Source organism: Anomaloglossus baeobatrachus, chromosome 4, assembly GCF_048569485.1.
Source record: "Anomaloglossus baeobatrachus isolate aAnoBae1 chromosome 4, aAnoBae1.hap1, whole genome shotgun sequence".
Lineage (NCBI taxonomy): Eukaryota > Metazoa > Chordata > Amphibia > Anura > Aromobatidae > Anomaloglossus > Anomaloglossus baeobatrachus.
Window position 1 is genome coordinate 415,328,293 of NC_134356.1, and position 27,386 is coordinate 415,355,678.

Below are 27,386 nucleotides of genomic sequence, written 5' to 3' on the forward strand. Positions count from 1 at the left end.
GTAGGTACTGGGAGACTAGGTCACAGATGTAAGGAAGAAAGAGGTTGTGGGTGGCTTTGTATGCCATGGTTAATGTTTTGAAGTGGAGTCTTTGGGCAATGGGAAGCCAGTGAAGGGATTGGCAGAGTGGCGATGGGAGAAGTGGAATAAGCGGCTCGCAGAGTTTAGGATAGATTTGAGGGGTGCAAGAGTGTTGGAATTGAGGCCACAGAGCAGGAGGTTGCAGTAGACGAGGCGGGAGATGATGAGGGCATGTACTAATGTTTTTGCTGATTCTTGGATAAGGAAAGCAAAGATCCGGGAGATATTTTTGAGTTGTAGTCTGTATGAGGTGAAGAGGGCTTGGATGTGTGGCTTGAAGGATAAAACAGAGTTGAGGGTTACTCCAAGGCAACGAGCTTGTGAGACTGGGGAGAGTGAGCAGCCAGCAACTTTGATGGATAGGCTTGTTGGAGGAGTTGAGTGAGGAGGAGGAAAGACAATTAATTCTGTTTTGTCCATGTTAAGCTTTAGAAATCGCGCAGAGAAGGATGAAACAGCAGGTAGACATTGTGGAATTTTGGTTAGTAGGGAGGTAATGTCAGGTCCAGAGAGGTAGATCATTGGCATAAAGATGATACTGAAAGCCATGGGACTATGAGCTGTCTCGGGCCGAAGGTGTAGATGGAGAACAGCAGGGGTCCAAGAACTGAACCTTGGGGGACACTGACAGATAGGGGGCGAGATGAGGATGTGGTGTGAGAATGGGAGAGGCTGAAAGTTCGGTCGGTTAGGTATGAGGAGATCCAAGATAGGGCCAAGTCTGTAATGCCTATTGATGAGAGAATCTGTAGTAGGAGGGAATGGTCTACTGTGTCAAAGGCAGAGGAAAGGTCCGAGAGGAGGAGGAGGACAGAGTAGTGTCACTTGGCTTTGGCGGTTAGTAGGTCATTGGTGACTTTGGTTAGGGCAGTTTTAGTAGAGTGATGCGGTTGGAAGCCAGATTGTAGCTGGCCAAAGAGGGAGCAGGAGGAGAGGTAGGAGGACAATTCAAGATGGACATGCTGTTCCAGTAATTTTGAGGCATAGGGGAGAAGTGATATGGGGCGGTAGCTAGACACAGAGGATGGGTCAAGGGAGGGCTTTTTGAGGATGGTGTGATCAAAGCATGTTTAAAGCACGAAGGGAATATACCAGTTGTTAGTGATAGGTAGAAGAGATGGGTTAGGGTCGGGATGAGGACTGCGGTGATGTTGGGGATCAAGTGCGATGGGAGCGGGTCAAGTGCCAGGTGGTTGGATGTGATCTTGAGAGTAGAGTGGAAAGAGGATTTTCTGTCATGGCGAAGAAGCTGGATTTGGAGGAAGAGGGCTGTGTAGCTATGATGAGGGGCTGAGGTGATTGTGGGCCACAGCTTGTTCTGATGTTGTCAATCTTCTGCTTGAAGAAAGAGGCAAAGTCTTCAGCTGAGATGAGAGGGAAGTGGTGCTGGAGGACGAAGGAGAGAAGAGAGAAAGAGAGAAATAGAGAAAGAGAAAGAATATGAAGGATGAGAAGTAGGTTTGTTTTCCAGCAGGGAGTGTGGACTTGAAAGTGGTGAGGGACTCTTTATATGTAATGAACTGTTCAGTGAAATGAGATCTTTTCCATCTGCGCTCAGCAATTCTGGAAGCCCGTCTCAGTTCTTTAGTCTGACTCGTGTGCCAGGGTTGCCAGTTGATTGTGCGGGTTTTGGTGTGTGTGAGGGGGGCAGCTGATTCGAGAGCTGCAGAGATGGTGGTGTTGTATAAAGTGGCAGGAGCATCTGCATTGTGTTAAGAAGCAATGTCTGCGAGAGGCAGAAGAGACTCAGAGTGAATGTAAATCAAGGTGTTTGATATTTTTGCAAGGGTGTGAAGTTTGTGGAGGGGGGGTTGCATACTTGGAGAAGACTCTTTAAAACATGGTGGAGGCAGTATGATGGCGAGAGATGCATGTCTTTAATGGCACTGGGTCACTATTGTTTATTGATAATATGACTGAAGACAAAAGCATCCGGAAGAATTCTTAAGTGTACAGGGCTACATTACCTGTTGAGATTCAAACCAAATGCAGCAAGGTTGATTGGATGACACATCACAGTACAGATAGACAACAACCCAAAACATACTGCGAAAGCAATCAAGGAGTTTTTAAGCCAAAGAAGTCTGGGTATTCTGCAATGGCAGAGTCAATTACCAGATCTCAACAACATTGAGCCTGCATTTCACATGCTTAAAAACAAAACTAAAGGCAAAAAGCCCCACAAACAAGCAATAACTGAAGTCAGCTTCCAGACTTTAGGCAGTCATTGCCTGCAAAGGAATCTCTACAAAGTATTTAAAAAGAATATTTTATTTATGCTAAGGTAAATTTGTCCAATTACTTTTGAACTCCTAAGATGGAGGCTTTGTAGAAAAATGGTTGGAACTCCTAAACATTTTACAGGATTTAATTTGTTCTAAAATTGATTTGTATTTTCTTCTTGCCATCCATGGTATTGATGATAACATCCTTCTCCAGCACCATTTTGTAGGTGATGGTTCCTCTTTTGTCTTGTTCCTTTATCATCCAGGTTTCGCATCCATATGTTACTATAGAAAAGACCAAACTATGTACAAGCTGTGTCTTTGTCACCAGTGACATGTTCTTCAATTTGAAGACCTTGTCCAGTGACTTCATTGTTGATTTGCCTATAGCTTTACTCCTATTGACTTCCGGTGTCGTTGCTGAATCTTTAGTGATCAGAGTAGGTTGAAGTTCTTTACAATTTCCAGTTTTTCGCCATCCATCTCAAATGTGTCCCGGTCATATCTGGAAGTAATGAATATTTTTATCTTCTTTGTATTGAGGAGTCAAACATTTCCAAGACCAGTTCCAGGTTGGCTGTGACCCACTTTGGCATTCAAGTCTCCCATGATAATGGGTAAGTCTTGTTTTAGCAGCTTGTTGATTTCTTCTTGAACTTGATTGAAGACTAGTTCAATGTTCTCCCCAGCATCTGTTGTTGGTGAGTAGATTTGTATAATGATGGTATGGATTGGCGCTCCTTGTAGTCGTTTAGAGATGACCATCACTGAGTGCATTGTACTTCAGGACAGTGCCAGCTAATTTTCAGTTGAGAATAAAGTGACAGTTTCTTCTTCAGTTATCATTCCAGAATAGTAGACCCAATGTTGGTTTGACTGAAAATGTCCAGATTGAGTCTAGATTTATACACTAATTCGTCCTGTCTGTCCATTGCAGCTTCAACGATGTCGAGCTTGCCTTGGTTCATACATTCAAAGTTCCAAATTTTGATACTTCTGCAGCTTTTGATCTTCCTTTTAAACCAGCAACATAAGCACCAAGACATCCTTGCAGCTTTGATCATGGAGCGTCATGAGACATAATGATACCCTGCTCAACCATTGGCTCTTCCCCAGTAGCTTGAGTGCCTTTCGACCTACGTGTGGATTTTCAAGCATTATACTGAAATGCTTTAGTTGTACCCTCCATCAAGTTTTTTTTTGGCATAGTACTATAGTAGATTGCCAGGACTTTCTTCGCGCAGTAATGTGGCTCCTTCATGGAAGCCACACTAAATCAGAGTTGTTAGTTGTCAATACAATCCGTCACATTCCACAACGTTCTGCTGAGGACGCTGGCACTGGGCACTATGCTTACCGTGTTTCCCCGAAAATAAGATATCCCCCGAAAATAAGACATCCCAGGAGTTTTCAGGGAAGCTTTAATATAAGACATCCCCTGAAAATAAGACATAGCTGCGGTCAATAATGAAGTGTCATGCAGCGGTGAAATAGTTAAAGACACTGCAGGACACTTCATTATAGGCAGCGGGCACCCCCAGAAGAGAGAAGACAGAAGAAAGAAGACCCCCGATCATACTCACCAGACGCCGACCGGGAGCAGGTGAGCGCATCAAGGTCCTGCCGCGGCGGAACACACACACACACGCACACGCACACACACACACACACACACACATCAGATCGCATCCACACACTCACAACATCCAGTGATAGTGCTTGCTTCTCGGCGGCGATACTGTGCGTGCAGTGACCTTCCAGGACCTGCCGGAGGATCACATGGCCGGAAGCATGTGGTATCGCCGGATGTTGTGAGTGTGTGAGCGCGTATGTGCGATATCGTCAGTGTGTGTGTGTGAGTGTATGCGATCGGATGTGTGCGTGCTGTGAGTGTGTGTGTGTGTATGCGATCGGATCTGAGTGTCGGCAGAAGGCAGAGGAGCACGGAGTGCAGCACAGCTGCTGGGACCGCCCACCGGAGGGCACAAGGAGAAGTGGGGTGTGTGTGTGAGTGTATGCGATCAGATGTGTGCGTGTATACTGTCTGATGTGTGACTGTGTGAACGTAAGTGATCGGATCTGTGAGTGTCGGCAGGAGGCAGAGGAGCACGGCGTGCAGCACAGCTGCTGGGATCGTGGAGTGGGTGGGAAGAAGTGGGGTGGGTGTGTGTTTGTGTGTGAGTGAGTGTGATCTGATGTGTATGTGTGTGAGATCTGATGTCAGCCAGAAGCAGGGGAGCACAGCTGCAGGGAGATCACAGGGAGAAGTGTGTGTGTGTGTGTGTGTGTGTGTGTGTGTGTGTGTGTGAGAGAGAGATCTGATGTCAGTCAGACGCAAGGGAGGCATGCAGCGTACCTGATGGGAGATAACAGAAGGATCTGGGAGCCATACAGACGCCCTGGGCTGGTAAGTATGACGCTCCTGGGATGGGGGCTGTCTGCTTTTTGTGGGGGGTAAACTTACCCCCAATCATGTCTCCTCGAGAATAAGACATCCCCTGAAAATAAGACATAGTGCTATTTTCAGGGCAAAAAAAAAAAATAAGACAGTGTCTTATTTTCGGGGAAACAGGGTAGTTTAGTACCTCAGTTGAAACCTTTCCACCTGGGGTGTCCCTGGTGGCACAATATATTACTGACGGCATTGCTTTCAACATCACTGATCCACACTATACACATATATATATATTATATTATATTATATATAATCTATACAGTATCTCTCTCTAATTATATATATATATTATAATATATAAAGCTCAGTGTATGTGTGTATGTATGTCCGCTAAAGGAATCCGCACCGTCGCATGTACAATCACGAAATTTTACACAGACACTCCATGTGACTCAGGGAACGTCATAGACTATGTTTGGGCGAGAAAATTTAACCCCGTGCTTTCCAGTTACACTACAAAAATCCTGCAGCCATTAAACTGAATGGAGCTGGGAGCTGCAGGCTATAAATAGCAACTGTAAGTGGTTGCTATAGGAACAAAATAAACTGTTAGTATACGAAGCTTATGTGTGAGGTAAAAAGATGTCGGTTGTGAGAGAGATAGAGACAGCCCGGGCAAAGAGACAGAGAGAGACAGACAGATACAGAGATAGAGACAGACAGACTGATGCAAATACAGACAGAGATAGAAACAGACAGACAGTGAGACAGACAGCGACACACAGACAGAGACTGGGAGAGAGACAGAGAGACAGCTACTATCCCGGGCAACGCCCGGGTACTACAGCTAGTAATTATATATATATATATATATATATATATATATATATATATATATATATATATATATATATATATATATATATATATATATATATTATATTATATATATATTATATTATATTATATATATATATATACATATATATATACATACATATATACACATACACACAGTTCAGACCAAAAGTTTGGACACCTTCTCATTCAAAGAGTTTTATTTGCATGACTGAAAATTGTAGCTTCACATTGAAGGCATCAAAACTATGAATTAACACATGTGGAATGAAATGCTGAACAAAAAAGTGTGAAACAACTGAAAATATATCTTATATTCTAGGTTCTTCAAAGTAACCACCTTTTGCTTTGATTACTGCTTTGCACACTCTTGGCATTCTCTTGATGAGCTTCAAGAGGTAGTCACCGGAAATGGTTTTCACTTCACAGGTGTGCCCTGTCAGGTTTAATAAGTGGGATTTCTTGCCTTATAAATGGGGTTGGGCCCATCAGTTGTGTTGTGCAGAAGTCTGGTGGATACACAGCTGATAGTCCTACTGAATAGACTGTTGGAATTTGTATTATGGCAAGAAAAAAGCAGCTAAGTAAAGAAAAACGAGTGGCCATCATTACTTTAAGAAATGAAGGTCAGTCAGTCCGAAAAATTGGGAAAACTTTGAAAGTGTCCCCAAGTGCAGTGGCAAAAACCATCAAACGCTACAAAGAAACTGGCTCACATGAGGACCGCCCCAGGAAAGGAAGACCAAGAGTCACCTCTGCTGTGGAGGATAAGTTTATCCGGGTCACCAGCCTCAGAAATCGCAGGTTAACAGCAGCTCAGATTAGAGACCAGGTCAATGCCACACAGAGTTCAAGCAGCAGACACATCTCTATAACAACTGTTAAGAGGAGACTTTGTGCAGCAGGCCTTCATGGTAAAATAGCTGCTAGGAAACCACTGCTAAAGACAGGCAACAAGCAGAAAAGACTTGTTTGGGCCAAAGAACACAAGGAATGGACATTAGACCAGTGGAAATCTGTGCTTTGATCTGTTGAGTCCAAATTTGAGATCTTTGGATACAACCACCATGTCTTTGTGCGACGCAGAAAAGGTGATCGGATAGACTCTACATGCTTGGTTCCCTCCGTGAAGCATGGAGGATGAGGTGTGATGGTGTGGGGGTGCTTTCCTGATGATACTGTTAGGGATTTATTCAAAATTGAAGGCATACTGAACCAGCATGGCTAACAGCATCTTGCAGCAGCATACTATTCCATCCGGTTTGCGTTTAGTTGGACCATCATTTATTTTTCAACAGGACAATGACCCCAAACAAACAGACATTTTTTTAGTGGTTTCCCACGTTTTTGTTAAGTATTTCATTCCACATGTGTTAATTCATAGTTTTATAGTTTTGATGCCTTTAATGTGAATCTACAATTTTCAGAGTCATGAAAATAAAAAACTCTGTGAATGAGGGGTGTCCAAACTTTTGGTCTGTACTGTGTTTATATATATATATATATATATATATATATATATATATATATATATATATATATATATATATATATATATATATATATATATATATATATATATATATATATATATATATATTAGCTGTACTACCCAGCTTCACCCGGGTTAATAACTGCTGTTAACAAAATAGAATGTATTAACAAAAATGTATTCTGCACACAAAAACCACAAAGCAAATGGATATAAATGTAATTATAATGTCTGTCTCCCCATCTGTATATATCTCTCTCTCTCTCTTTGTCTGTCTGTCTTTCTCAATCTCTTACCCTGTCTGTCTGTCTCTTTCCCTCGCTTTCCCCCTCTTTCCCTGTCTGTCTCTTACCCAGTCTGTCTCTTTCCCTCTCTTACCCTGTCTGTCTCTTACCCTGTCTGTCTGTTTCTTTCCCTGTCTGTGTCGGCCTCTTTCCCTGTCTGGGTCTGTCTCTTTACCTGTCTCTCTCTTTCCCTCTCTTTCCCTGTCAGTCTGTCCTTTGTCTGTGTCTGTCTCTTACCCTATCTGTGTCTGTCTCTTTCCCTGGCTGCATTGTGACACGCCAACATTCCATATAAGGGCGTGGCTGCGCATTCTTCTGAAGTTTTGGCTGCACTGTGGCTCCCAGCTCCATTCGCTTTAATGGAGGCAGGTTTTTTGGCGAATAACTGTAAAGAGCGGGGTTAAAAGTTCCCCTCAAAACATAGCCTATGACGCTCTCGGGGTCCGGAAGTGTGAGTGTGCAAAATTTTGTGGCTGTAGCTGCGACGGTGCAGATGCCAATCCCGGACACACACACACAGCTTTATATATTAGATATATACATATACACACACACACACACACACACACACACACACACACACACACATACATATTATAGATATATAGATATATATATATATATAGATATATATATATATATAGATATATATATAGATATATAGATATATATATAGATATATAGATATATATAGATATATAGATATATAGATATATAGATAGATAGATAGATAGATAGATAGATAGATAGATAGATAGAGAGCTTGGGGGTTTGCGGTACTATAATTGTATTTTTGAACTGTAAAGCAGCCAAATCATCTTATGAAGTCAATTACAAACTTTCATAACTTTCCGCACAGTACAGACGTCAGATACTCAATAGAGACATTAAACACAAAATACAGACAACAAATACAGAATTCATACAATAAATACACAGTAACATCACTATACAGTGCTAAAATAATATACAGAGCCAAAATACAGTGCTCAAATGAGGAACAAATCATACCAATATACAGTGAAACAGTTTCCAACATACAGTACCTGGAAATGTACCCCTCAAAAAAATAATATACATACAACTCCATTACTAAGATAGTCTAATCTTGAAAAATTCAGACTTCTTAAAAAGAAGTAGGCCGTGCTCTGGCCGATCCAGTCATGTGATTAGCTACATTCAGGGCCGCCATCAGGGCATTACAACCATGACTGGTGTACCAGGCACGGTGAAGAGGGGGGGCCTGGGGTAATTGCAGAACTTTATTAAGCCACGCCCGCCCTCTCTTCACTGGGCTTACTGGCGGCACTGCACCTTTAAATCTTCCTGTTTGGCTGCACAGACGTGGCTACACAGCACGCTGTGCGTGGTGAGGTCCTGGCATATCATCTGCGTGAAGAGCATCCCGGCATCTTCTCTGCTCTCCAGACAGGACCTGCAGAGCTCAGTGCAGGCTCCGCCTGCTCCACCTCCTGTGCCTGTGATTCATGGCTTTTCTCCTCGACATGGAGTTCCTGGCCAGTCAGAGACTGGTAAGATGGATGTGTAGTGACATTTCATGACAGGGGCCCAGGTCTGGTATACGGTGCACTGTGGTGGGATGGATGGCGCACTAGAGTGTCTGCACCTTGGTATGTTATTAGAGGCTGAGCCGTTGTGTATATTATAAGCTGAGGGGGGTTTGAGCTGTGTACAGTCCCTGACAGAAGTTCTGTCGCTTATCCATGTTAACTAAATAAAAACTTATAACCTGACTTTAAATTCATCCATTGGTTTTATAAATTACTCTTTTGAAAGCTGAAACCCTCCTAAATTTGGTTTAGGTTATGAAAATAAAGTTGCTGCAAAGCTGAAATATTGATCATTTAATGAACACAGAAGGGTCTGATTTTGGCAAGACAAACGTTTTGTCGCCCACAGAAAATAATGTGAAATTCAAACAAATTAACTTCTAATACAAAGATATGTTGCATAACATTGGTGAATGAAGTTGTGGTGCTATTAATTCCATATTTAATATTTTGTGTGACTTCCATGAGCTTGAAGGACTGCATCCATGCGGTTCAACAATGTTTCATACAATTTATTTATGAAGTCATCAGGAATAGCAAAGAATGCAGTCTTACATGCCTCCCAGAGTTCATCTAGATTCTTTGGTTTTGTCTTCCAAGCTTCCTCTTTCATCCTACCCCAAACATGCTCAATGATGTTCATGTCTGGTGACTGGGCTGGCCAGTCCTTGAGAACCTTGATCTTCTCTGCCAGGAGGAACTTTGTTGTAGAGCTGGATGTATGAGATGGAGCGCCATCCTGCTGCAGAATTTGACTCATTTTATGATTGGGAATGTAAGAGGTAGCTAATACTTCTTGATATTTTAGGCTATTGATATTGCCTTCCACCTTGCAAATGTTTCGCTCACCCCCATACTGAATGTAACCCAAGACCATGATCTTACCACTACCAAACTTAAAATGGTGGTTCACCCATATTTTTTATTGTCCAGATCGATATTATATTGAGAAACAATGTTTCTCTCAAATACCTTGTGTTGGCAATAGTGCCTGTGAGAGGCACTATTTTAGACCGCTGATCCCGCTCCAGTGACGTCTCCATCAAGTGCTGCACACGTCACATCCATAAAGCAGGCTGCATTCTGAGCCCATCTGCTCCCTCCTCCCTCCTCCATCACAGCACAGCGCGTCGCGTCTCTTGCTTGCAGCGTTCTGCTAGGAGGGAGGAGGGAGAGGGAGGGGGGAGGAGGGAGCAGATGGGCTGTGATAGCGGTGAAACAAGGCTGACAGCTCAGTGTGAGGTAGAATACAGCCGGCTGCACGGACGTGACGTGTGCAGCATTTGACGGAGACGTCACTGGACAGGGAACAGCGGTCTGCAATAGCGCCTTTTATAGGCACTATTGCCAACACAAGGTATTTGAGAGAAAGATGGTTTTTCAATATATCGAGCCAGACAATAAAAAATATGGGTGAACCACCCCTTTAACTGTTTTCTGGATCCATACGAGCTCCAGTAGGTCTCCTGCAGTATTTGCAGTGCCTGGGGTGTAATTCAAATGAAGATTCATCAGAGAAATCCACCTTCTGCCACTTTTCCAGCATTCATCTGTTTAGGATGGCACACGTTTTTTTAATTGCCTTTTGTTTAGTGCTGGTTTCTTGCCACTGATTCGACCATGGAGGCCATTTCGAGACAGAATCCTACAAACTGTTCTAGTTGACACAGGGACTTGAGGTGACCAGGCCTTTTGGAGCTCTGCTGCAGTGGAAGAGGGTCTGGCTTTGGATTTTCTAATCAACAAACTTTACTCCTGAGCAGTTGTCTTGTGGGGTCTGCCGGACCTGGGCTTGTCAAAAACATCCCTAGTCTCTTCAAATCTTTTTTTAATTCTTTGTACTTTACACTGAGACACATTAAAAAGGTGCCAGTCACCTCTGCAGTGGATCTGGTCTTCAGCCTCTTGATAATCAAGGCTTTGGTCGCAGGGTGGACTTATGGCATGTTTTCAGAGGTCAAGTTGCAGTTCAAGTGAAGGTCTGGGGTGCTGGGTTTCTTTTTATACACACCTACTAATTAACCAATCATTTAGTGAGCACAAGTGAGGATGTAAACTAGGATTGGGAGCATTATATGACAAGGGAACAAACTTTTGTTTTGCCAAAATCAGACCTTTCTGTTTTCATTAAATGATCAATATTTCAGCTTTGCAGAAACTTTATTTTCATAACCTAAACCAAATTTGGGAGCGTTTCAGCTATCAAAAGAGTAATTTATGAAAACAATGGATGAATTTAAAGTCAGGTTATAAGCTTTTATTTACATAACATGGATAAGCGACAGAACTTCTGTCAGGGACTGTATATTATATGGGCCTGGGGGTTTATTGCTATGTTAATTATGAGGGGCTGAGGTCTGCTACACTTCACCTTGCTAGGAAAGGTGCTGCATTCCCCACTGTTAAGGGCTAGGGGCATATTACCCTGTGTACTGTGTGTTGCACTGTATACTGGGGACATATTGCCCTGTGTACTGCGCTGTATACTGGGAACATATTGCCCTGTGTACTGCGCTGTATACTGGGAACATATTGCCCTGTGTACTGTATGCTGCACTGTATACTGGGGACATATTACCCTCTGTACTGTGTGTTGCGCTGTATAGGTACGTGCTTTATTGATGCTGCTCCTGCCATGTGTTAGGGGCTAGCTGGCTGGACCTAGGAGGCGACGAGGGGGATTGTACCAAGGGGCCACAAGAGCATTTGGAGGAATGACTTACAGTCTCTGTTGGCTCATGGGGGCTTAATCCTGTTATTGTGATTTATCTAATAAATGCTGGATGTATTCTCCCCAAGAATATATTTGAGCTTATAAAAAAAAAAAAAAAAAGGATCCTGATGAACCCCAATGTTTATATTGGAGGAAAACGCATTGAGGTGGAAGAAATAAGAGCTGTATGAGGTGGAAGAGATATAAACTATACGCTACATTGCCTGTATCAATTGGTGATCAGCCTTTTCCTTATCGAATCCTTACAGCATTGACTAACATGACTATATTATGTGGTGAACAGCTGTTTCTAACTGGACCTATGTAGCAGTGATTAACACTACTAACTATGGACATGATGGAGGACCTTATAGGCCTGTTAAACTACCTGTTAAACTATCTACTAACCTACTTATACTAGTGACCGCGGATGTTTGCTTATACTTAACATGGAGGAAAACATATTTGGAAGTCGGACTGTAAAGTTGTGTGTGTATATGTCCTTATCTTTATTCAATAATTGTTTCCTACCTCCTTATTTTGGTGACTACTTCTTTGGTGGAACCCACTTATGAGCTTATTCATCGTTTCATCTGTGTATATTAGTATATACTTTTTTTATCTAAAGTCTGGGTTGGTATAGATGTTGAACAGCATATGTATCCTATTTATGTGTGTTTATACACTGCCCTAATGGCCCCCTGTAGGTTTACAGAATTGGATGGTGTCTATTGAGGCAGTGAACCTAACCATAATTGGTAGGAGGGGCTGCTGAATTGGAGTTGTATATTATAACCAATTTGGCATTTGTTAGTGGTGAAGTGTGTGCTATATATGACTGACTAAGGGCTCTCCTAATTCTATTTTTCATTTGTCTCTCCTACCTTTTCCTGTGTTTAAAACGGTGGATGAGTGAAGTTAATATACTATAGGAAGGGTGAGTTGAGGGATGAAATAAGAAGAGCCAACGTGGAGTGGGGACACCCTTTTACCTTATGGTGTTTCGCCACGTTAGGTAGTGGCATCATTAATATGGGAATAAGTTTAGGGTGAGCTAATCTTTTTTTCTCCCCTATTCCCTGTACTTTGCATGCACAGCAAATGTTTTGATACTATGTATTAACTTTTTGACTGGGTGTTTTTATGTGTTGAATAATAAAATGGTTTTATTGGGGTAAATTGTTATTTTGAATTTTTTTCAGGAGCCCTATGGTTATCTACTGGCTGTTTTTTGAATTCTGGGGACATATTACCCTGTGTACTGTGTGTTGCGCTGTATACATTGGGGTGCTGGTGGGTGTTAGGCCGCTGTACACAACCATATATAAAACACGTGTGGTTTGCTCCGTTTTGACTGTGTTTATTTTTTATCACCCATTCGTGTGTATGTATATTATTAAAACTGTGTGCTATCAGTGTGCCATCCATGTTTTTTTGGTGTAAATATATAGAAAATGAAATTATAAAATTTTTCCTATACTTTGCAATGTTAACCTCATAACGACGGCCGTACGACTTAAAGCGGCGGCAAAACAGGGTACTTATTCTGTTCCGCCGCTTTAAAGCGGCGGCCCGAAAAAACCCTGTAGCGCCCCCCAGCGACCGAAAATCTCGGGGGTTTCAGCTACCGGGGGTAGCTGAGACCCCCCAGATTATCAATCGGGGTGTTTTTTTTGGACCCCGATCATGTGATCGGCGGTATACACCGTATACCGACGAACACATGAAAAAAAAAGAAATGGCCGGTAAAACTGATTTCTTTTTCATCTGACATGATCAAACATGTCAGATGAGAAAGAAATCTAACCCCCTAGTGCCCCCAAAGCCCCCGGTACCGGAGAGTCCCCCCACCCCCACCCCTACCCCCACCGGACATCCAAAATGGCGCCGAAGCGCACAGAAAACTGCCGCCGGCGCCGGCTCTGCAGTCATTTCCCTCCGATCTGAAATGATCAAACATTTCAGATCGGAGGGAAATGTCCTCCCCCTGACCCCTCCTCCGGAGCCCTCTGGTCACCGGAGCCCCCTCCGGTTCTCCAGAGCCACCACCCCCCTCCGGAGCGTGGAAGATGGCGGCGCACAGCGCGCGGCCGCCTTCATTCTGCTCTTTCTGCCGCATGTGACACGTCACATGCGGCAGAAAGGTGTCCCCAGGTCCCACTAGGTCACCCCCCGTCACCCCCCCCCCCCCAAGCCCCCGGTTATACGTTACCTGTCTGCCGCTCCGGGCCCGCGATCGCCGCCTCCTTCTTCAATGCTGGCGGCGCATGCGCAGACAGCGGCTGTCAGCTGGATCCCTGCAAGCAGGGATCCTGCTGACGTCGCTGATGCACAGGCTCCACTGTGGACCGGGGGAGGGTGAGTGCAGTGATCTGCAGCCACACTCCTCACATGGAGAGGCTGCTGTTCCAGAAAATGGGGGGTACGTTCTGTGAGCGTGCCCCTCATATTCTGGAATGAGGTTACTGCAGGTCACTCTGCCCTAGGTTGGACCGGGGCAGTGTGAGTGCAGTATTCTCAGATTACTGCACCCACACTGCTCATGGAGAGCTTGCTCTTCCAGAAAATGGGGGATACGTTCCCTGAACGTGCCCCCCATATTCTAGAAGATCCAGAGTCGGCGTGGGACCTCCAAAATGGATTACAGCGACCGGAATTTCTTTATTTTCAATAAATTGGTAAAAGAGGAATGTTTCGGGGAGTGTTTTTTCAAATAAATTTTTTTTTGTCTTTTTTTTTTCTATTACTGACTGGGTTAGTGATGTCGGGTATCTGTTCAGATGCCGTGACATCACTAACCCCAGGGCTTGATGCCAGGTGACATTACAGCTGGTATCAACCCCATATATTACCCCGTCTGCCACCGCACCAGGGCGCGGGATGAGCTGGGGCGAAGCGCCAGGATTGGCGCATCTAATGGATGCGCCACTTCTGGGGCGGCTGCGGCCTGCTATTTTTAGGCTGGGAAGAGTCCAATAACCATGGCTCTTCCCACCCTGAGAATACCAGACCCCAGCTATCCGCTTCACCTTGGCTGGTGATCTAATTTGGGGGGGACCCCACGTTTTTTGTTTTTTTTTTTAAAAAACGCCTGGGGAGCCCTCCAAATTGATCACCAGCCAAGGTGAAGCTGTCAGCTGTGGTTTGCAGGCTACAGCTGTCTGCTTTACCCTAGCTGGCTATCAAAAATAGGGGGGACCCCACGTCGTTTATTTTAATTATTAATTTTTTGGAGAGCTAAATACAAGGCTAGGCACCCTTTAGTGCCACATGAAAGGCACTAAAGGGCGCCAGATTAGAATATGCAGGGGAATGGGACGTTATATTTGTTTGACATCTATCCATTCATCCATTGTAGCATTTTACGCTGTGTGCCCACAATCAGGGTTTGCAGCGTTTTGGGCGCAGAGTGTTTTCCCTGCGTCCATAGCGCTGCGTTGTGCAGTAGAAGCACAGTGGAAGGATTTTTAGAAATCCCATGCCCAATGTGCTTCTTTTCTCCGCAGCATAAACCGACCTGTGGCGCAGCTTCCCGAGCCTCAGCATGTCAATTTATGCTGCGGAGATGAGTGTTCTCTGCAGGTAGCATAGAGCTCCACAGCGGCCTGAACCCAAATCGTGGGCTTGGGCAGCTGCGTTCTCCCGTGGACAACACTCACATCTCTGCAGGAGGCTGACACTGTGTACTAGATGCCGTGTCGCTGGATCATGGCCACAGAGCCTAACAGTGAGACATTTGTTGCTACAGCAACATTTTTGTGAAGTACCTGTGGATTCAAAATGCTTACTATACTCCTGAATAAAATCCAGTTTCCAAAATGGGGTCACTTGTGGGGGTTTTCTGATGTATAGGTACCCAAGGGGCCCTGCTAATGTGACATGGTGCGCGCAATTTATTTCAACTTTTCCAGAATTCAAATGGTGCTCCCTCCATTCCAAGCCCTCCCATTTATCCAAACAGAGGTTTTTGGCCACATGTGGGGTATCCCTGTGCTCATAAGACATTGGATAACAACCTGTGGGGTCCACGGTTTGTTGTTGTCTCTTGAAAAAGTGAGAAATTTGATGCTAAAGCAACAGTTTTGTGAAAAAAATGAAAATTTTCAATATGGCAACCTAAGCTTATCAAATTCTGTGAAGTACTCGTGGATTCAAACTGCTCACTATACACCTTGATAAAAGCCTTGAGGTGTCTTGTTTCCAGAATGGAGTCACTTTTGGGGGACCGCCACTGTTTAGGCACCTCAGGGGCTCTCCAAATGCAACCTGGCGTCCGCTATTGATTCCAGCCAATTTTGCAGTCAAATGGCACTCCTTCCCTTCCGAGCCCTGCCATGCGCCCAAACAGGTGATTTCCACCACATATAAGATATCGCCAAACTCAGGAGAAATTGCACAATAAATGTTATGCTGAATTTTTTCCTTTTACTCTTGTAAAAAAAAAAAGCTACCTGGTTGAAATAACAATTTTGTGGTAAAATTTTATTTTTTTTTTTTCATGGCTCAACGTTATAAAATTCTGTGAAGCACCTGAGGGTTCAGGGTACTCACCAAACATCTAGATAAATTCCTTGAGGGGCCTAGTTTCCAAAATGGGGCCACTTGTGCGGGGTTTCTGCTGTTTAGGTACCTTAGGGGACCTCCAAATGCGACATGGTGCCCGCAATCGTTTTCAGCCAAATTTCCTTTCTAAAATTCAAATATTGCTCCTTTCGTTCCAAGGCCTCCCATTTGTCCAAACAAAGGTTTCAGACCACATGTGAGGTATCACCGCGCTCATAAAAAAGTGGTTAACAAACCTTGAGGTCAAATTTTTGGAATTACCTCTTGAAAAAGTGAGAAAATTGATGCTAAAGCAACATTTTTGAGAAAATTATTAAAATTTTCAATATGACAACGTAACGTTAACAAAATCTGTGAAGTACCCGTGGATCTAAAATGCTCACTATACCCCTAGATAGAAGCCTTGAGGGGTCTAGTTTCCAAAATGGTGTCACTTGTGAGGGATTTCTTCTGTTTAGGTACCTTAGCGGACCTGTAAATGCAACATGGTGCCCGCAATCTATTTCAGCCAAATTTGCTTTCCAAAATTCAAATATTGCTCCTTCTGTTCCGAGCCCTCCCATTTGTCCAAACAGAGGTTTCTGACCACATGTGGGGTATCGGCGCGCTCATAAGAAAGTGGGGAACAAGTTTTGAGGTCCATTTTGTTGTGTTATTTCTTCTAAAAGTGAATAAATTTGGGTTAGAGCAACATTTTTAGGTAAAATTTAATTTTTGCTTTTTTTCATTCCACATTGCTTTTGTTCATGTGAAGCACCTGAAGGGTTAATAAACTTCTTGAATGTGGTTTTGAGTACTTTGGGGGGTGCAGTTTTTAGAATGGTGTCACTTTTGGGTATTTTCTGTCATCTAGGCCTATTGAAGTCACTTCAAATGTGATGTGGTCCCTAAAAAACTGGTTTTGTAAATTTTGATGTAAAAATGAGAAATTGCTGATAAACTTTGAACCCCTCTAACTTCCTAACAAAAAAAAATTTTGTTTCCAAAATTGTGCTGATGTAAAGTAGACATGTGGGAAATGTTATTTATTAACTATTTTGTGTCACAGAAATCTCTGGTTTAACGGTATAAAAATTCAAAAGTTGAAAATTGCTAAATTTTCAAAATGTTTGCCAATATTCAATTTTTTTCATAAATAAACACAAAAAATATTGTCCTAAATTTGGTACTAACATGAAGTCCAATATGTGACGAAAAAACAATCTCAGAATCACCGGGATCCGTTGAAGCGTTCTAGAGTTATAACCTCATGAAGTGACACTGGTCAGAATTGCAAAATTTGGTCTGGTCATTAAGGTGAAAATTGGCTCCGTCACTAAAGGGTTAAACATGTGCAGCACACTGACTGTACACTGCTGCCATCATTCTGCTGTTTTTGTTTTTCACGGATCCATAGACTTGTATCAGCCTTTGTCATTAGTTCTGCCGGAAAAACATGGATTTTTGGGCAGCACCATAGGTTAAAATGGGTATGTGCGGCATCTATGTATTAAGCTCGGTTCTACTCCCATATCTCCGTAATAAGCTCAGTTCTGATCTCGTATATCTGTAATAAGCTTGGTTCTGATATTGTATCTCTATAGTAAGCTCAGTTCTGATATCGTATCTCTGTAGTAGCTCAGTTCTGATCTCGTATCTCTGTAGTAAGCTTGGTTCTGCTCCCATATCTCTGTAGTGAGCTCACTTCTGATTTCGTATCTCTGTAGTAAGTTCGGTTCTGAACTTGTATCTCTGTAGTAATCTCGGTTTTGATTTCGTATCTCTGTAGTAAGCCCAGTTCTGCTCCTATGTCTCTGTAGTAATCTCGGTTCTGATCTCGTATCTCTGTAGTAAGCTTAGTACAGAGGAGCAGTGTGTGGGGGGATATAATACAGAGGTTCAGTGTGTGTGAGGATATTATACAGAGGGGAATTGTGGGGGAGATATTATACAAAAAGGCAGTGTGTAGGGGGGATATGATATATGGGGCAGTGTGGGCGAGATATTATGAAAAGGGGCATTGTAGATGGTGTATTATGGAGAGGGGCAGTGTAGGGCTATAATAATTTTCTGAGGGAAATACTTCATTTTCTTGAAGTTCAAGGGTGCTAACAATTTTGTGTGTATATCTCTATCTCTATCTCTCTATATATAGATTTATTTTCAGGTATTAAAGATAAGGGATGTCTGTTTTTACAGACACATCAGCACTTTTTCCCATGTGGAATTCAAACCAGGTAATTGCATGGGTAGGGTAGCATAAACCTGGTGACAGCTTCCTTTTAATGTAGCCAGGGCCGCCATTGGGAATTTAAGGGCCCCGTACTTGCAAAAAAACACACACACACCAAACACACACACACACACACACACACCAAACACACACACCAAACACACACACCAAACACACACACCAAACACACACACCAAACACACACACACACATTTTTCCAAGAGTAGTGGTGAAGCTGTGGAAGGTTTGCGGGGTGGAGGCGGAGCTGGGGTGGGGCCTGAGCGGAGTCTCAAGGGGGCCCCAAAATTTTGCAAGTACGGGGCCCTTAAATTCCCAATGGCGGCCCTGGCTACATTAAAAGGAAGCTGTCACCAGGTTTATGCTACCCTACCCATGCAATTACCTGGTTTGAATTCCACATGGGAAAAAGTGCGGATGTGTCTGTAAAAACAGACATCCCTTATCTTTAATACCTGAAAATTATATATATATATTATATATATATATATATATAATAATATATCTCTTTTTCTTTAATATACAGAAAGACAACTTTGTAACATGCTTTGTGTTATTAATGTGAAACAGGAGCCCTCCCACCCTTATGCTACTCAGCCAACTCAGTAGCTTGTTACAAATTATCAGTACACACCATAGATCTGAGGATAGGAGAGAAATGTATTTTGGTTCTATGCATGAATTGGTATAGGAGAGAAATGTATTTAGAAAAACATCCCCTAAAAGGCAGCCATATACCGTATTTTTCGGACTATAAAAGACGCACCGGACTATAAGACGCACCCTGGTTTTAGAGGAGGAAAATAGGAAAATAAAATTTTAAGCAAAAAATGTGGTCATGACACACTGTTATGGGGCGAGGATCTGCTGCTGACACTGTTATGGGGGTAATGTCCCTAAATTCTCTGCTAAGGTGCTGCATCCTGGTAATGATCCTCCTGCCTTGTATATACAGTATATGTCCCTCATCCTGCTATATACCGTCATCCTGCCATATGGCCGCATCCTGCTATATACTGGCATATGGCCGCATCCTGCTATATAACCCATCATGGCATATGCCCCCATCCTGCTGATATGACCCCATCCTGCTCAGATGACCCCATCCTGCTCAGATGACCCCATCCTGCTCAGATGACCCCATCCTGCTCAGATGACCCCATCCTGCTCAGATGACCCCATCCTGCTCATATTATACCCCCATCCTGGTGTATGGCCGCATCCTGTGGCACATAAAAAAAAAATAAAACGTTCATACTCACCTCAGCTCACCTCACTCCCTGCAGCATCGTTCGTCCTCCCGTCTATGTCAGCGGCAGCGCCACTGAGTGGTGCCGTCCCCCTGCAGCATCGCTTGTCCTACCGTCTCTGTCAGCGGCAGCGCAGCTGAGTGGAGCCGTCCCCGTTACCCTGCTGCATTGCGATCATCTCCTGTGTCTGTGCCGGGCAGGTGGCTGCATGTGGACACGTGCGCACAGCGATGACGTCATCGCTGTGCGCGCCGCTAGTCTCCACCCAGCCGACGGCTCAGACACAGGAGATGATCGCGATACAGCAAGGTAACGGGGATGGCTCCACTCAGCGGCGCTGCCGCTGACACAGACGGGAGAACGAGCGATGCTGCACAGGGGAACGGTGAGAGTACTGTACACTGATTCACTGCTCCCCGCGCTGATGATGATGCGCGGGGGGCAGTGAATACAGCCGCACATGATCACTCCAGGCTGTAGTTGCCAGGGGTGATCATGCGGGCCGGCTGTTTATCCCCCGCCCATCATCCCGCCCACCTGTCAGTGCCTGCTTCAGCGCTGTGGGATGGGCGGGGGATGGGCGTGCATATTAAATGAGCGGGTCCACGTGGTCACGGCAGACTGCTACAGCCTGCTCGTGCCCCCAATGACCCACTGTACCGCAGCACCCTCATTACCCGCAGCCACATTCAGACCATAAGACGCACCCCCCACTTTCCCCCAACATTTGGGGGGGAAAAAGTGCGTCTTATGGTCAGAAAAATACGGTATGTGTTGAATGTTGTCCAAATCTACTAAACCAGAGAACTAAAGTCTGCCAATTATCTATTTAATCCTTGCGTACTCCAACTGTGCTCTTCCGATACACCCCAACTGTCTTCTGTTTTGACTGCAACGGTCATGGGAATTTTTATTGGTTGTCATTGCTTTGGCCAATCATTCATCTCAGCAACATAACCTACATAATTTTGAGTGGAAATGCAGCAGAACTAGGATTAAATGGGTAAGTACAGCTTCTTTTCTTATTTTATTTATATTCGTGGAGGTGGCCTCATTTAGAGAAGGAATAAGTCGTCAGTCCATGCTTAGAAGCAAGGGACCCATTTCTGAGAAGTCTATGTTGGCCGTTAAACGCCCATCCCATCTGCTACATGCAAGCTGATCAACAGCCGTTTAACGGTTGGTCTCCCTAAACAGATTATTAAACGACCATTGATCGATCAGCTTGCATGTAGTCTATTGGAGGTTGTAAATACGATTGTTCATATAGAACATTGTGTTAGCAGACCTTCTGATAAAGATCACAGCCGATGAATAAGCATTGTGTTAATTTGTCGGGTACTTGCTGGCCTGTTTAGACAGGACACTAATTGGGAACAAGCATTCCTGGTTATTGACCAGTGTAAACGAGCCCCAAATCTTGAGTGTATACACCGCGCATTGTAAAATAGATATAATGTGCTTTGTTTAAAATAAAATACAAAAAAAAAAAAAAACACACAATATGCTATATATAGAGACAATCTAAAACAAGACAACCTTCCAGATTATCACTAGTGTTACTGCCATTACCCATCTGGTATACACCAGCCTCCAGGTATTGCACGCATACCAAATTCTGTGGATATATTGGCAGAAAGCAATGTCTTTTTATTTCATTTTTGTTTTTTTACTTACTTCTCTTGATCTCTTCTATTTTTTCCAAATACTTGGTAATGCTGTTACCTGAAACGAGAGACATGGCACCTTAAAGAAGATGTTCTGAAGTTCTGATTCAAATTTGCTGTGAAGTCACAGCTCACTTCTCTTTGGTCATTGTGAGACACATGCATTCCAGGCTTAAAGGAAAACACATCTTTTTTTCCTTTGTTACGGGAAGTGTGAATATGGTAGTCAAACAAAAATATACTAGATATTGCTCAACCGTTAAAGGGAATCTGTCAGCAGGTCTTTGCTTCCTCATCTGAGAGCAGTATAATGTAGCCAAAGAGAACCTGAATCCAAAAATGTATTACTTAGATTACTAGGTGCAGCGCTCTGACACAATCACAATGTTTAGATTTAGCAACACAGCATAGCTGAGCGAGCTTCCCCATCCACACCAGGCTATCTATGGAGCATGTACATTGGCAGTGAGGGGTCAAAGGAGGGGGGGCGTACCGTCCAAATTACATAGCAAAAACCTGCCAAAAGATTACCCTTACTGCAAATACAAAGAATCTGGTCAGTATATTTTATATTTATATATATATATATATATATATATATATATATATATATATATATATATATATATATATATACATACATATATACATATACATATACATATACATATACACACACACACATAGAATCTGGTCAGTATATATATATATATATATATACGCATATGTATACATACATACACACACACTACTCACAAAAGTTAGTTATCTCTGGCTTTCAGGTAAGCTGTATGTAAAACGTAAAAAGTTCACACTACAGTGATATTCTTGAAGGGCGGCCCTCAGGTCATTGAGGTTCTGGAGTATAGAGTTACAAGCTTGGACACAGTGACTTGGCTGATTACATAGGTTTCTTGAGAAAGTGCAGGCCACTTCATTTGAGTTACCCCAGTCTCCATCAGCCATTCCCTAATGATGAAACCTTCATGAGCGGAATCATGGTCGTCCATAAAGTTGAAATTATACCTCAGTTGTTCATGCTCATATATATATATATATATATATATATATATATATATATATATATATATATATATATATATATATATATATATATATATATATATATATATATATATATATATATATATATATATATATATATATATATATATATATATATATATATATATATATATATATATATATATATATATATATATATATATAGCGCTTATAGCGCTCTCCTTGACATCTCCAATATCGTGGATGGCCATCATTTCTGCTTAGCGTGAATCGACTTTACTCAGTGAACAGCACTAAAGGCCGCTTTACATGCAACGACATCGCTAACGAGATGTCGTTGGGAGTCACGGAATTCGTGACGCACATCCGACCTCGTTAGAGATGTCGTTGCATGTGACACATACTCGCGACCGCTAACCATGCAAAATACTCACCAAATCGTTGATTGTTGACACGTCGTCTATTTCCCAAATATCGTTGCTCGTGCTGGACGCAGGTTGTTAGTCGTTCCTGAGGCAGCACACATCGCTACGTGTGACACCCCAGGAACGACGAACAACACCGTACCTGCGTCCTCCGGCAACGAGGGGCGTGACTTTCATGCGGCTGCTCTACGCCCCTCCACTTCTATTGGACGCCGCACAAACCGCCCCCCTTAGAAAAGGGGCTGTTCGCCGGTCACAGCAACATCGTTAGGAAGGTAAGTCCGTGTGACGGATACTAGCGATTTTGTCCGCCACGGGTAGCGTGACGCACAAACGACGGGGGCGGGTGCGAACGCTAGCAACATCGCTAGTGATGTCGCAGCGTGTAAAGCCCCCTTTAGGTTCACTGGTCCCTTGTCCAGCAAGGCAATGATGCCTGTTCCTGGTGGTGTGGTCAGGTACTCTTGCAGGTTGTCTAGCAACCAGGCCATGCTGATATAAGCAGTTTTGAATGGTCTGACGTGACACTTGGTTGCCTCTCACCTCCCTTATGTGTGCCTAGAATTGTGTGGCATTAATCATCCAGTTGTGAAGGGCATTGTTCACAATTAAGTGGTCATCAATGTGAGATGCTACCAACAGACATCATCTATGCCTTTCAGTGACTCTTCCAGTCTCTCTGTTTCTGTGTTGCATCTTGCTAATGACACTATAAGCTCAATGGCCACTTCCGTCTGAGAACATCCTGCTTGAAGCCTCGCAATGGCAAGGTACTGTTGAGCAAATGTAAGGTGTCGTCTTAGTTTCATGATGTCCAAAGTTTAAGGGGTGCTTCACACACAGCGAGATCGCTGCTGAGTCACGTTTTTTGTGACGCAGCAGTGACCTCATTAGCAATCTCGCTGTGTGTGACACTGAGCAGCGATCTGGTCCCTGCTGTGAGATCACTGCTCGTTACGCACAGCCCTGGTTCGTTATTTTTATTGCCGCTCTCCCGCTGTGACGCACAGACCGCTGTGTGTGACAACGAGAGAGCGACGAAATGAAGCGAGCAGAGAACAGGAGCCGGCATCAGGCAGCTGCGGTAAGCTGTAACCAGGGTAAACATCGGGTAACCAAGGTGGTTACCCGATATTTACCTTCGTTACCAGCCTCCGCCGCTCTCACGCTGCCTGTGCTGCCGGCTCCTGCTCTCTGTACATGTAGCTGCAGTACACATCGGGTAATTAACCCGATGTGTACTGTAGCTAGGAGAGCAGGGAGCCAGCGCTAAGCAGTGTGCGCGGCTCCCTGCTCTCTGCACATGTAGCGACGTTATGATCGCTGCTGCGTCTCTGTGTTTGACAGCTAAGCAGCGATCATAACAGCGACATACAAGGTCGCTGTTGCGTCACAGAAAATGGTGACTTAACAGCGACGTCGCTGTCGCTATGTGTGAACCCAGCTTAACAGCATGATGAGGACCACTGTTTAAATACCAATTTTAATTGAACTCCAACATTTATTGATTCAGGGATCAAGCCACCTGTTGTTAATCTTGTCATTAAAGGGAATCTGTCCCAACATTTGACCTATCTAACCTAGTAAAAGGGAACCTGTCAGCAGAAATTTCGCAATAAACCTAAAAGATTCCCCTTCTGCAGCTCCTGGGCTGCATTGTAGAAAGGTTCCTGTTATTGTGCCCCCTTTGGGACCTAAATAAATACTTTATAAAGTCCTACCTTTTTGGTAATTCGAGATTATGGGCGGTGCTGTGATTGTCATCAGCAGCGTCATCCAAGTACCCGCCCATAATCTCGTGCCCGCGCTTTTCCCTCTGCCTCCACCATTATGCACAAGCGCTGGCCATATGAACCCACGTCACCTATTACCGCAGCCGCGAGATTATGGGCGGGTACTAGGATGACGCTGCTGATGACAATCACAGCGTAGCCCATAATCTCGCGCCTGCGCAATCACCTCACCAGCGGTCACGCTTTACACAGTGCTGTCCCGCGATAGTGCCACTGGGCATGTGCAAGACCTCGGGAGCACTGCGTTACATGAGGGCGACGTCCTCATGTATGGAAATGAGCAATGGGAGACGGTGTAAAGCGGCAGGAGGCGAATAACGGACGCAAGACAGCCCGCCCCCGTGACCATAAAAAAACATTTGCATACAAAAAGGTAAGACTTTATAAAGTATTTATTTAGGTCTCAAAGGGGCCACAATAACAACATGAACCTTGCTAGAATGCAGCCCAGGAGCTGCAGAGGGGGAATCTTTTAGGTTTATTGCGAAATTTCTGCTGACAGGTTCCCTTTAATGTACGCATACAGGTTATAGAATACTGAAAAATCCATACTTGTCTGCCTCATATCAAATGCTTTATTTCTGGATAAATCATCATTTATCCATTTATGTAAATGAGCTCTTCCAGGCTATGGGGTGGATAACTCCGCCTCCAGAGATTATTTTAAATAAAAGGGGCGTTACCAGTGTGAGACAAGTAACATACATTACAGGAGAAATTAAATTTGACTTCTTGCAAACACATTTTTTGCCATGAGCTCTGCTTCATTGTAAGGCTTTGTGCGCACGTTGCGTACTGGCCCTGCAGAAATTTCTGCAGCGATTTGAACAGCAAACGTGCGCTTCAAATCGCTGCAGAAAGAGTCTGTATGAAAAAAAAAAGCCGATTTCATGCGCTCTGAGTGCAGCCCCTCCCATAGACAGACAGAGCGGGCGCTGCATGCAGAGAGCACAGAATAAGTGACATGTCACTTCTTAGAACGCGCGCTTCGGGCAGCAGCCAAAGCGCTATGCTCTAATACGCCACGTGCGCACGTCTCCTGCATAATCTTCATAGATTATGCTGGGGACGCAGGACGCATGCAGTTACGCTGCGGTGCAGATCGCAGCGTAACTGCATGCAAAAATGCAACATGCGCACATAGGCTTACAATATTGCAACTCTGTCTACCTGCAAGCTGGAGGCTGAAGATGAGAGGAACCTGCAGAAGTGTCAGTTATAATCACACACAGCTCTGCATTGAGAACAGAGAATGGCCATCACACATCACACTGGTAACGCCCCTTTTATTAAAAATAATATCGGGAGGTGGAGTTATCTTCCAGGCAGCATCCACCCCATAGCCTGGAAGAGCTCATTTACATAAATTGATAAGAGGATTTATCCACAACAAGGCTTCTGGTGAGGCATACAGGTATGACTTTTTTCAGTATTATATAACCTGTATGTCCATATTAATAGTTTACATAGATCAAATGTGGTGACATATTCCTTTTAAGCTCCTTGTTAGAGAACAGCAATTGTGCAAAAAGTACTGAAACATTGAACAGTTGGACATGTGCATCCAAAAGATTAGAGATGGTCACAATAAGTTCACCTGAAAAGGTTAGAGGTCATTATAGGATTATCTTGAAATTTCACCCGAAAGCCAAATATCCCTAACTTTTTGTAGGGTGTGTGCATATTTGCCCACAGAAACTATGGATACAATCAGATACCTTTTTGAGCTGAACTTTGATGTGGTTATAATTCAGCATAGAAAACTTCAGAAAACTTACAAATTCTGCCTTAAAAGAGGCTATCTGCTACCCGCCATCGGGGGAAGAGGCAGGTAACTGCCTGTTAGCAACTACCTACTTATTCGTTTTTAGGTACATAGTAAAAATAAATAAATAAATAAAATTAAAATAATGTCCCGGACAGACTTTTTAAGAAAAAGCTCAGTGATAAATTCCCTTAACTCATTCCTACCACGTTCAATGGTACATAAGAGACTGCAAAAGCCAAAAGGGTTCAAAGATATTTCTCAGATCAAATTTAACTTTTAGCAAAAAATCCATGCATTTCAGTAATAAAAAAAATGGAAAAAAAAAATGGAGGGCTTCGCAACCATTTTGTTCTGAGCCTCATTATCTTTGATGATCAGTGAAGCCCATGCCAAAATTATTGCTCATTTTACATTTACATTTTTTACATTTTTCTTGGCTCCTGAAATCTGTATAATGTTAGAGGCCCTGTCACACACACAGATAAATCTGCGGCAGATCTGTGGTTGCAGTGAAATTGTGGACAATCAGTGCCAGGTTTGTGGCTGTGTACAAATGGAACAATATGTCCATGATTTCACTGCAACCACAGATCTGCCAAAGATTTATCTGTGCGTGTGATGGGGCCTTAAGACATAGAAAATAAGTAAATATCTCCACAGTGCAGATTACTGCAGCCAGAGACCGGAGTGAGCATCAGTTCCTAACTGTGAATCATGCCTCGCCAACAACTAGGGGGCGCCTCACTAACCGAGCACTAATGGAACTCATGCATTGGTAGCACTGATCATCTGCAGCATTAGTCACGACTGGAAAAACGGAGGCTTTACAACATGCAGTACTCAGAGTTAAGGTACGGTTCTACTTGCGCATAGAGAGTATCCGAAGCGATACACTAATGACCCTCTGCTGCGAGCGTCAGCTGAGGGTCATGCGACTGATGTGCTCGGGTCACAGCTGTGGAGAAGAGGGAGGGAGCACTTTCTCCCCATCTCCTCTGCTGCCTGTCTCTGTGTATATCGCACTGCACTCAGATTACATGTGAGT

General features: G+C 43.6%; 1 protein-coding gene across 1 annotated transcript in view; it reads right to left on the reverse strand.

Moving 5' to 3' along the window:
* Positions 1 to 27,386, reverse strand: part of CEP41 (centrosomal protein 41) — a 125,048-nt gene that overhangs the window by 51,736 nt on the left and 45,926 nt on the right. Inside the window, exon 3 of the mRNA XM_075345351.1 lies at positions 21,340 to 21,387. Within this exon, the coding sequence (XP_075201466.1) occupies positions 21,340 to 21,387 (48 nt within the window). The remainder of the gene's footprint in view (positions 1 to 21,339; positions 21,388 to 27,386) is intronic.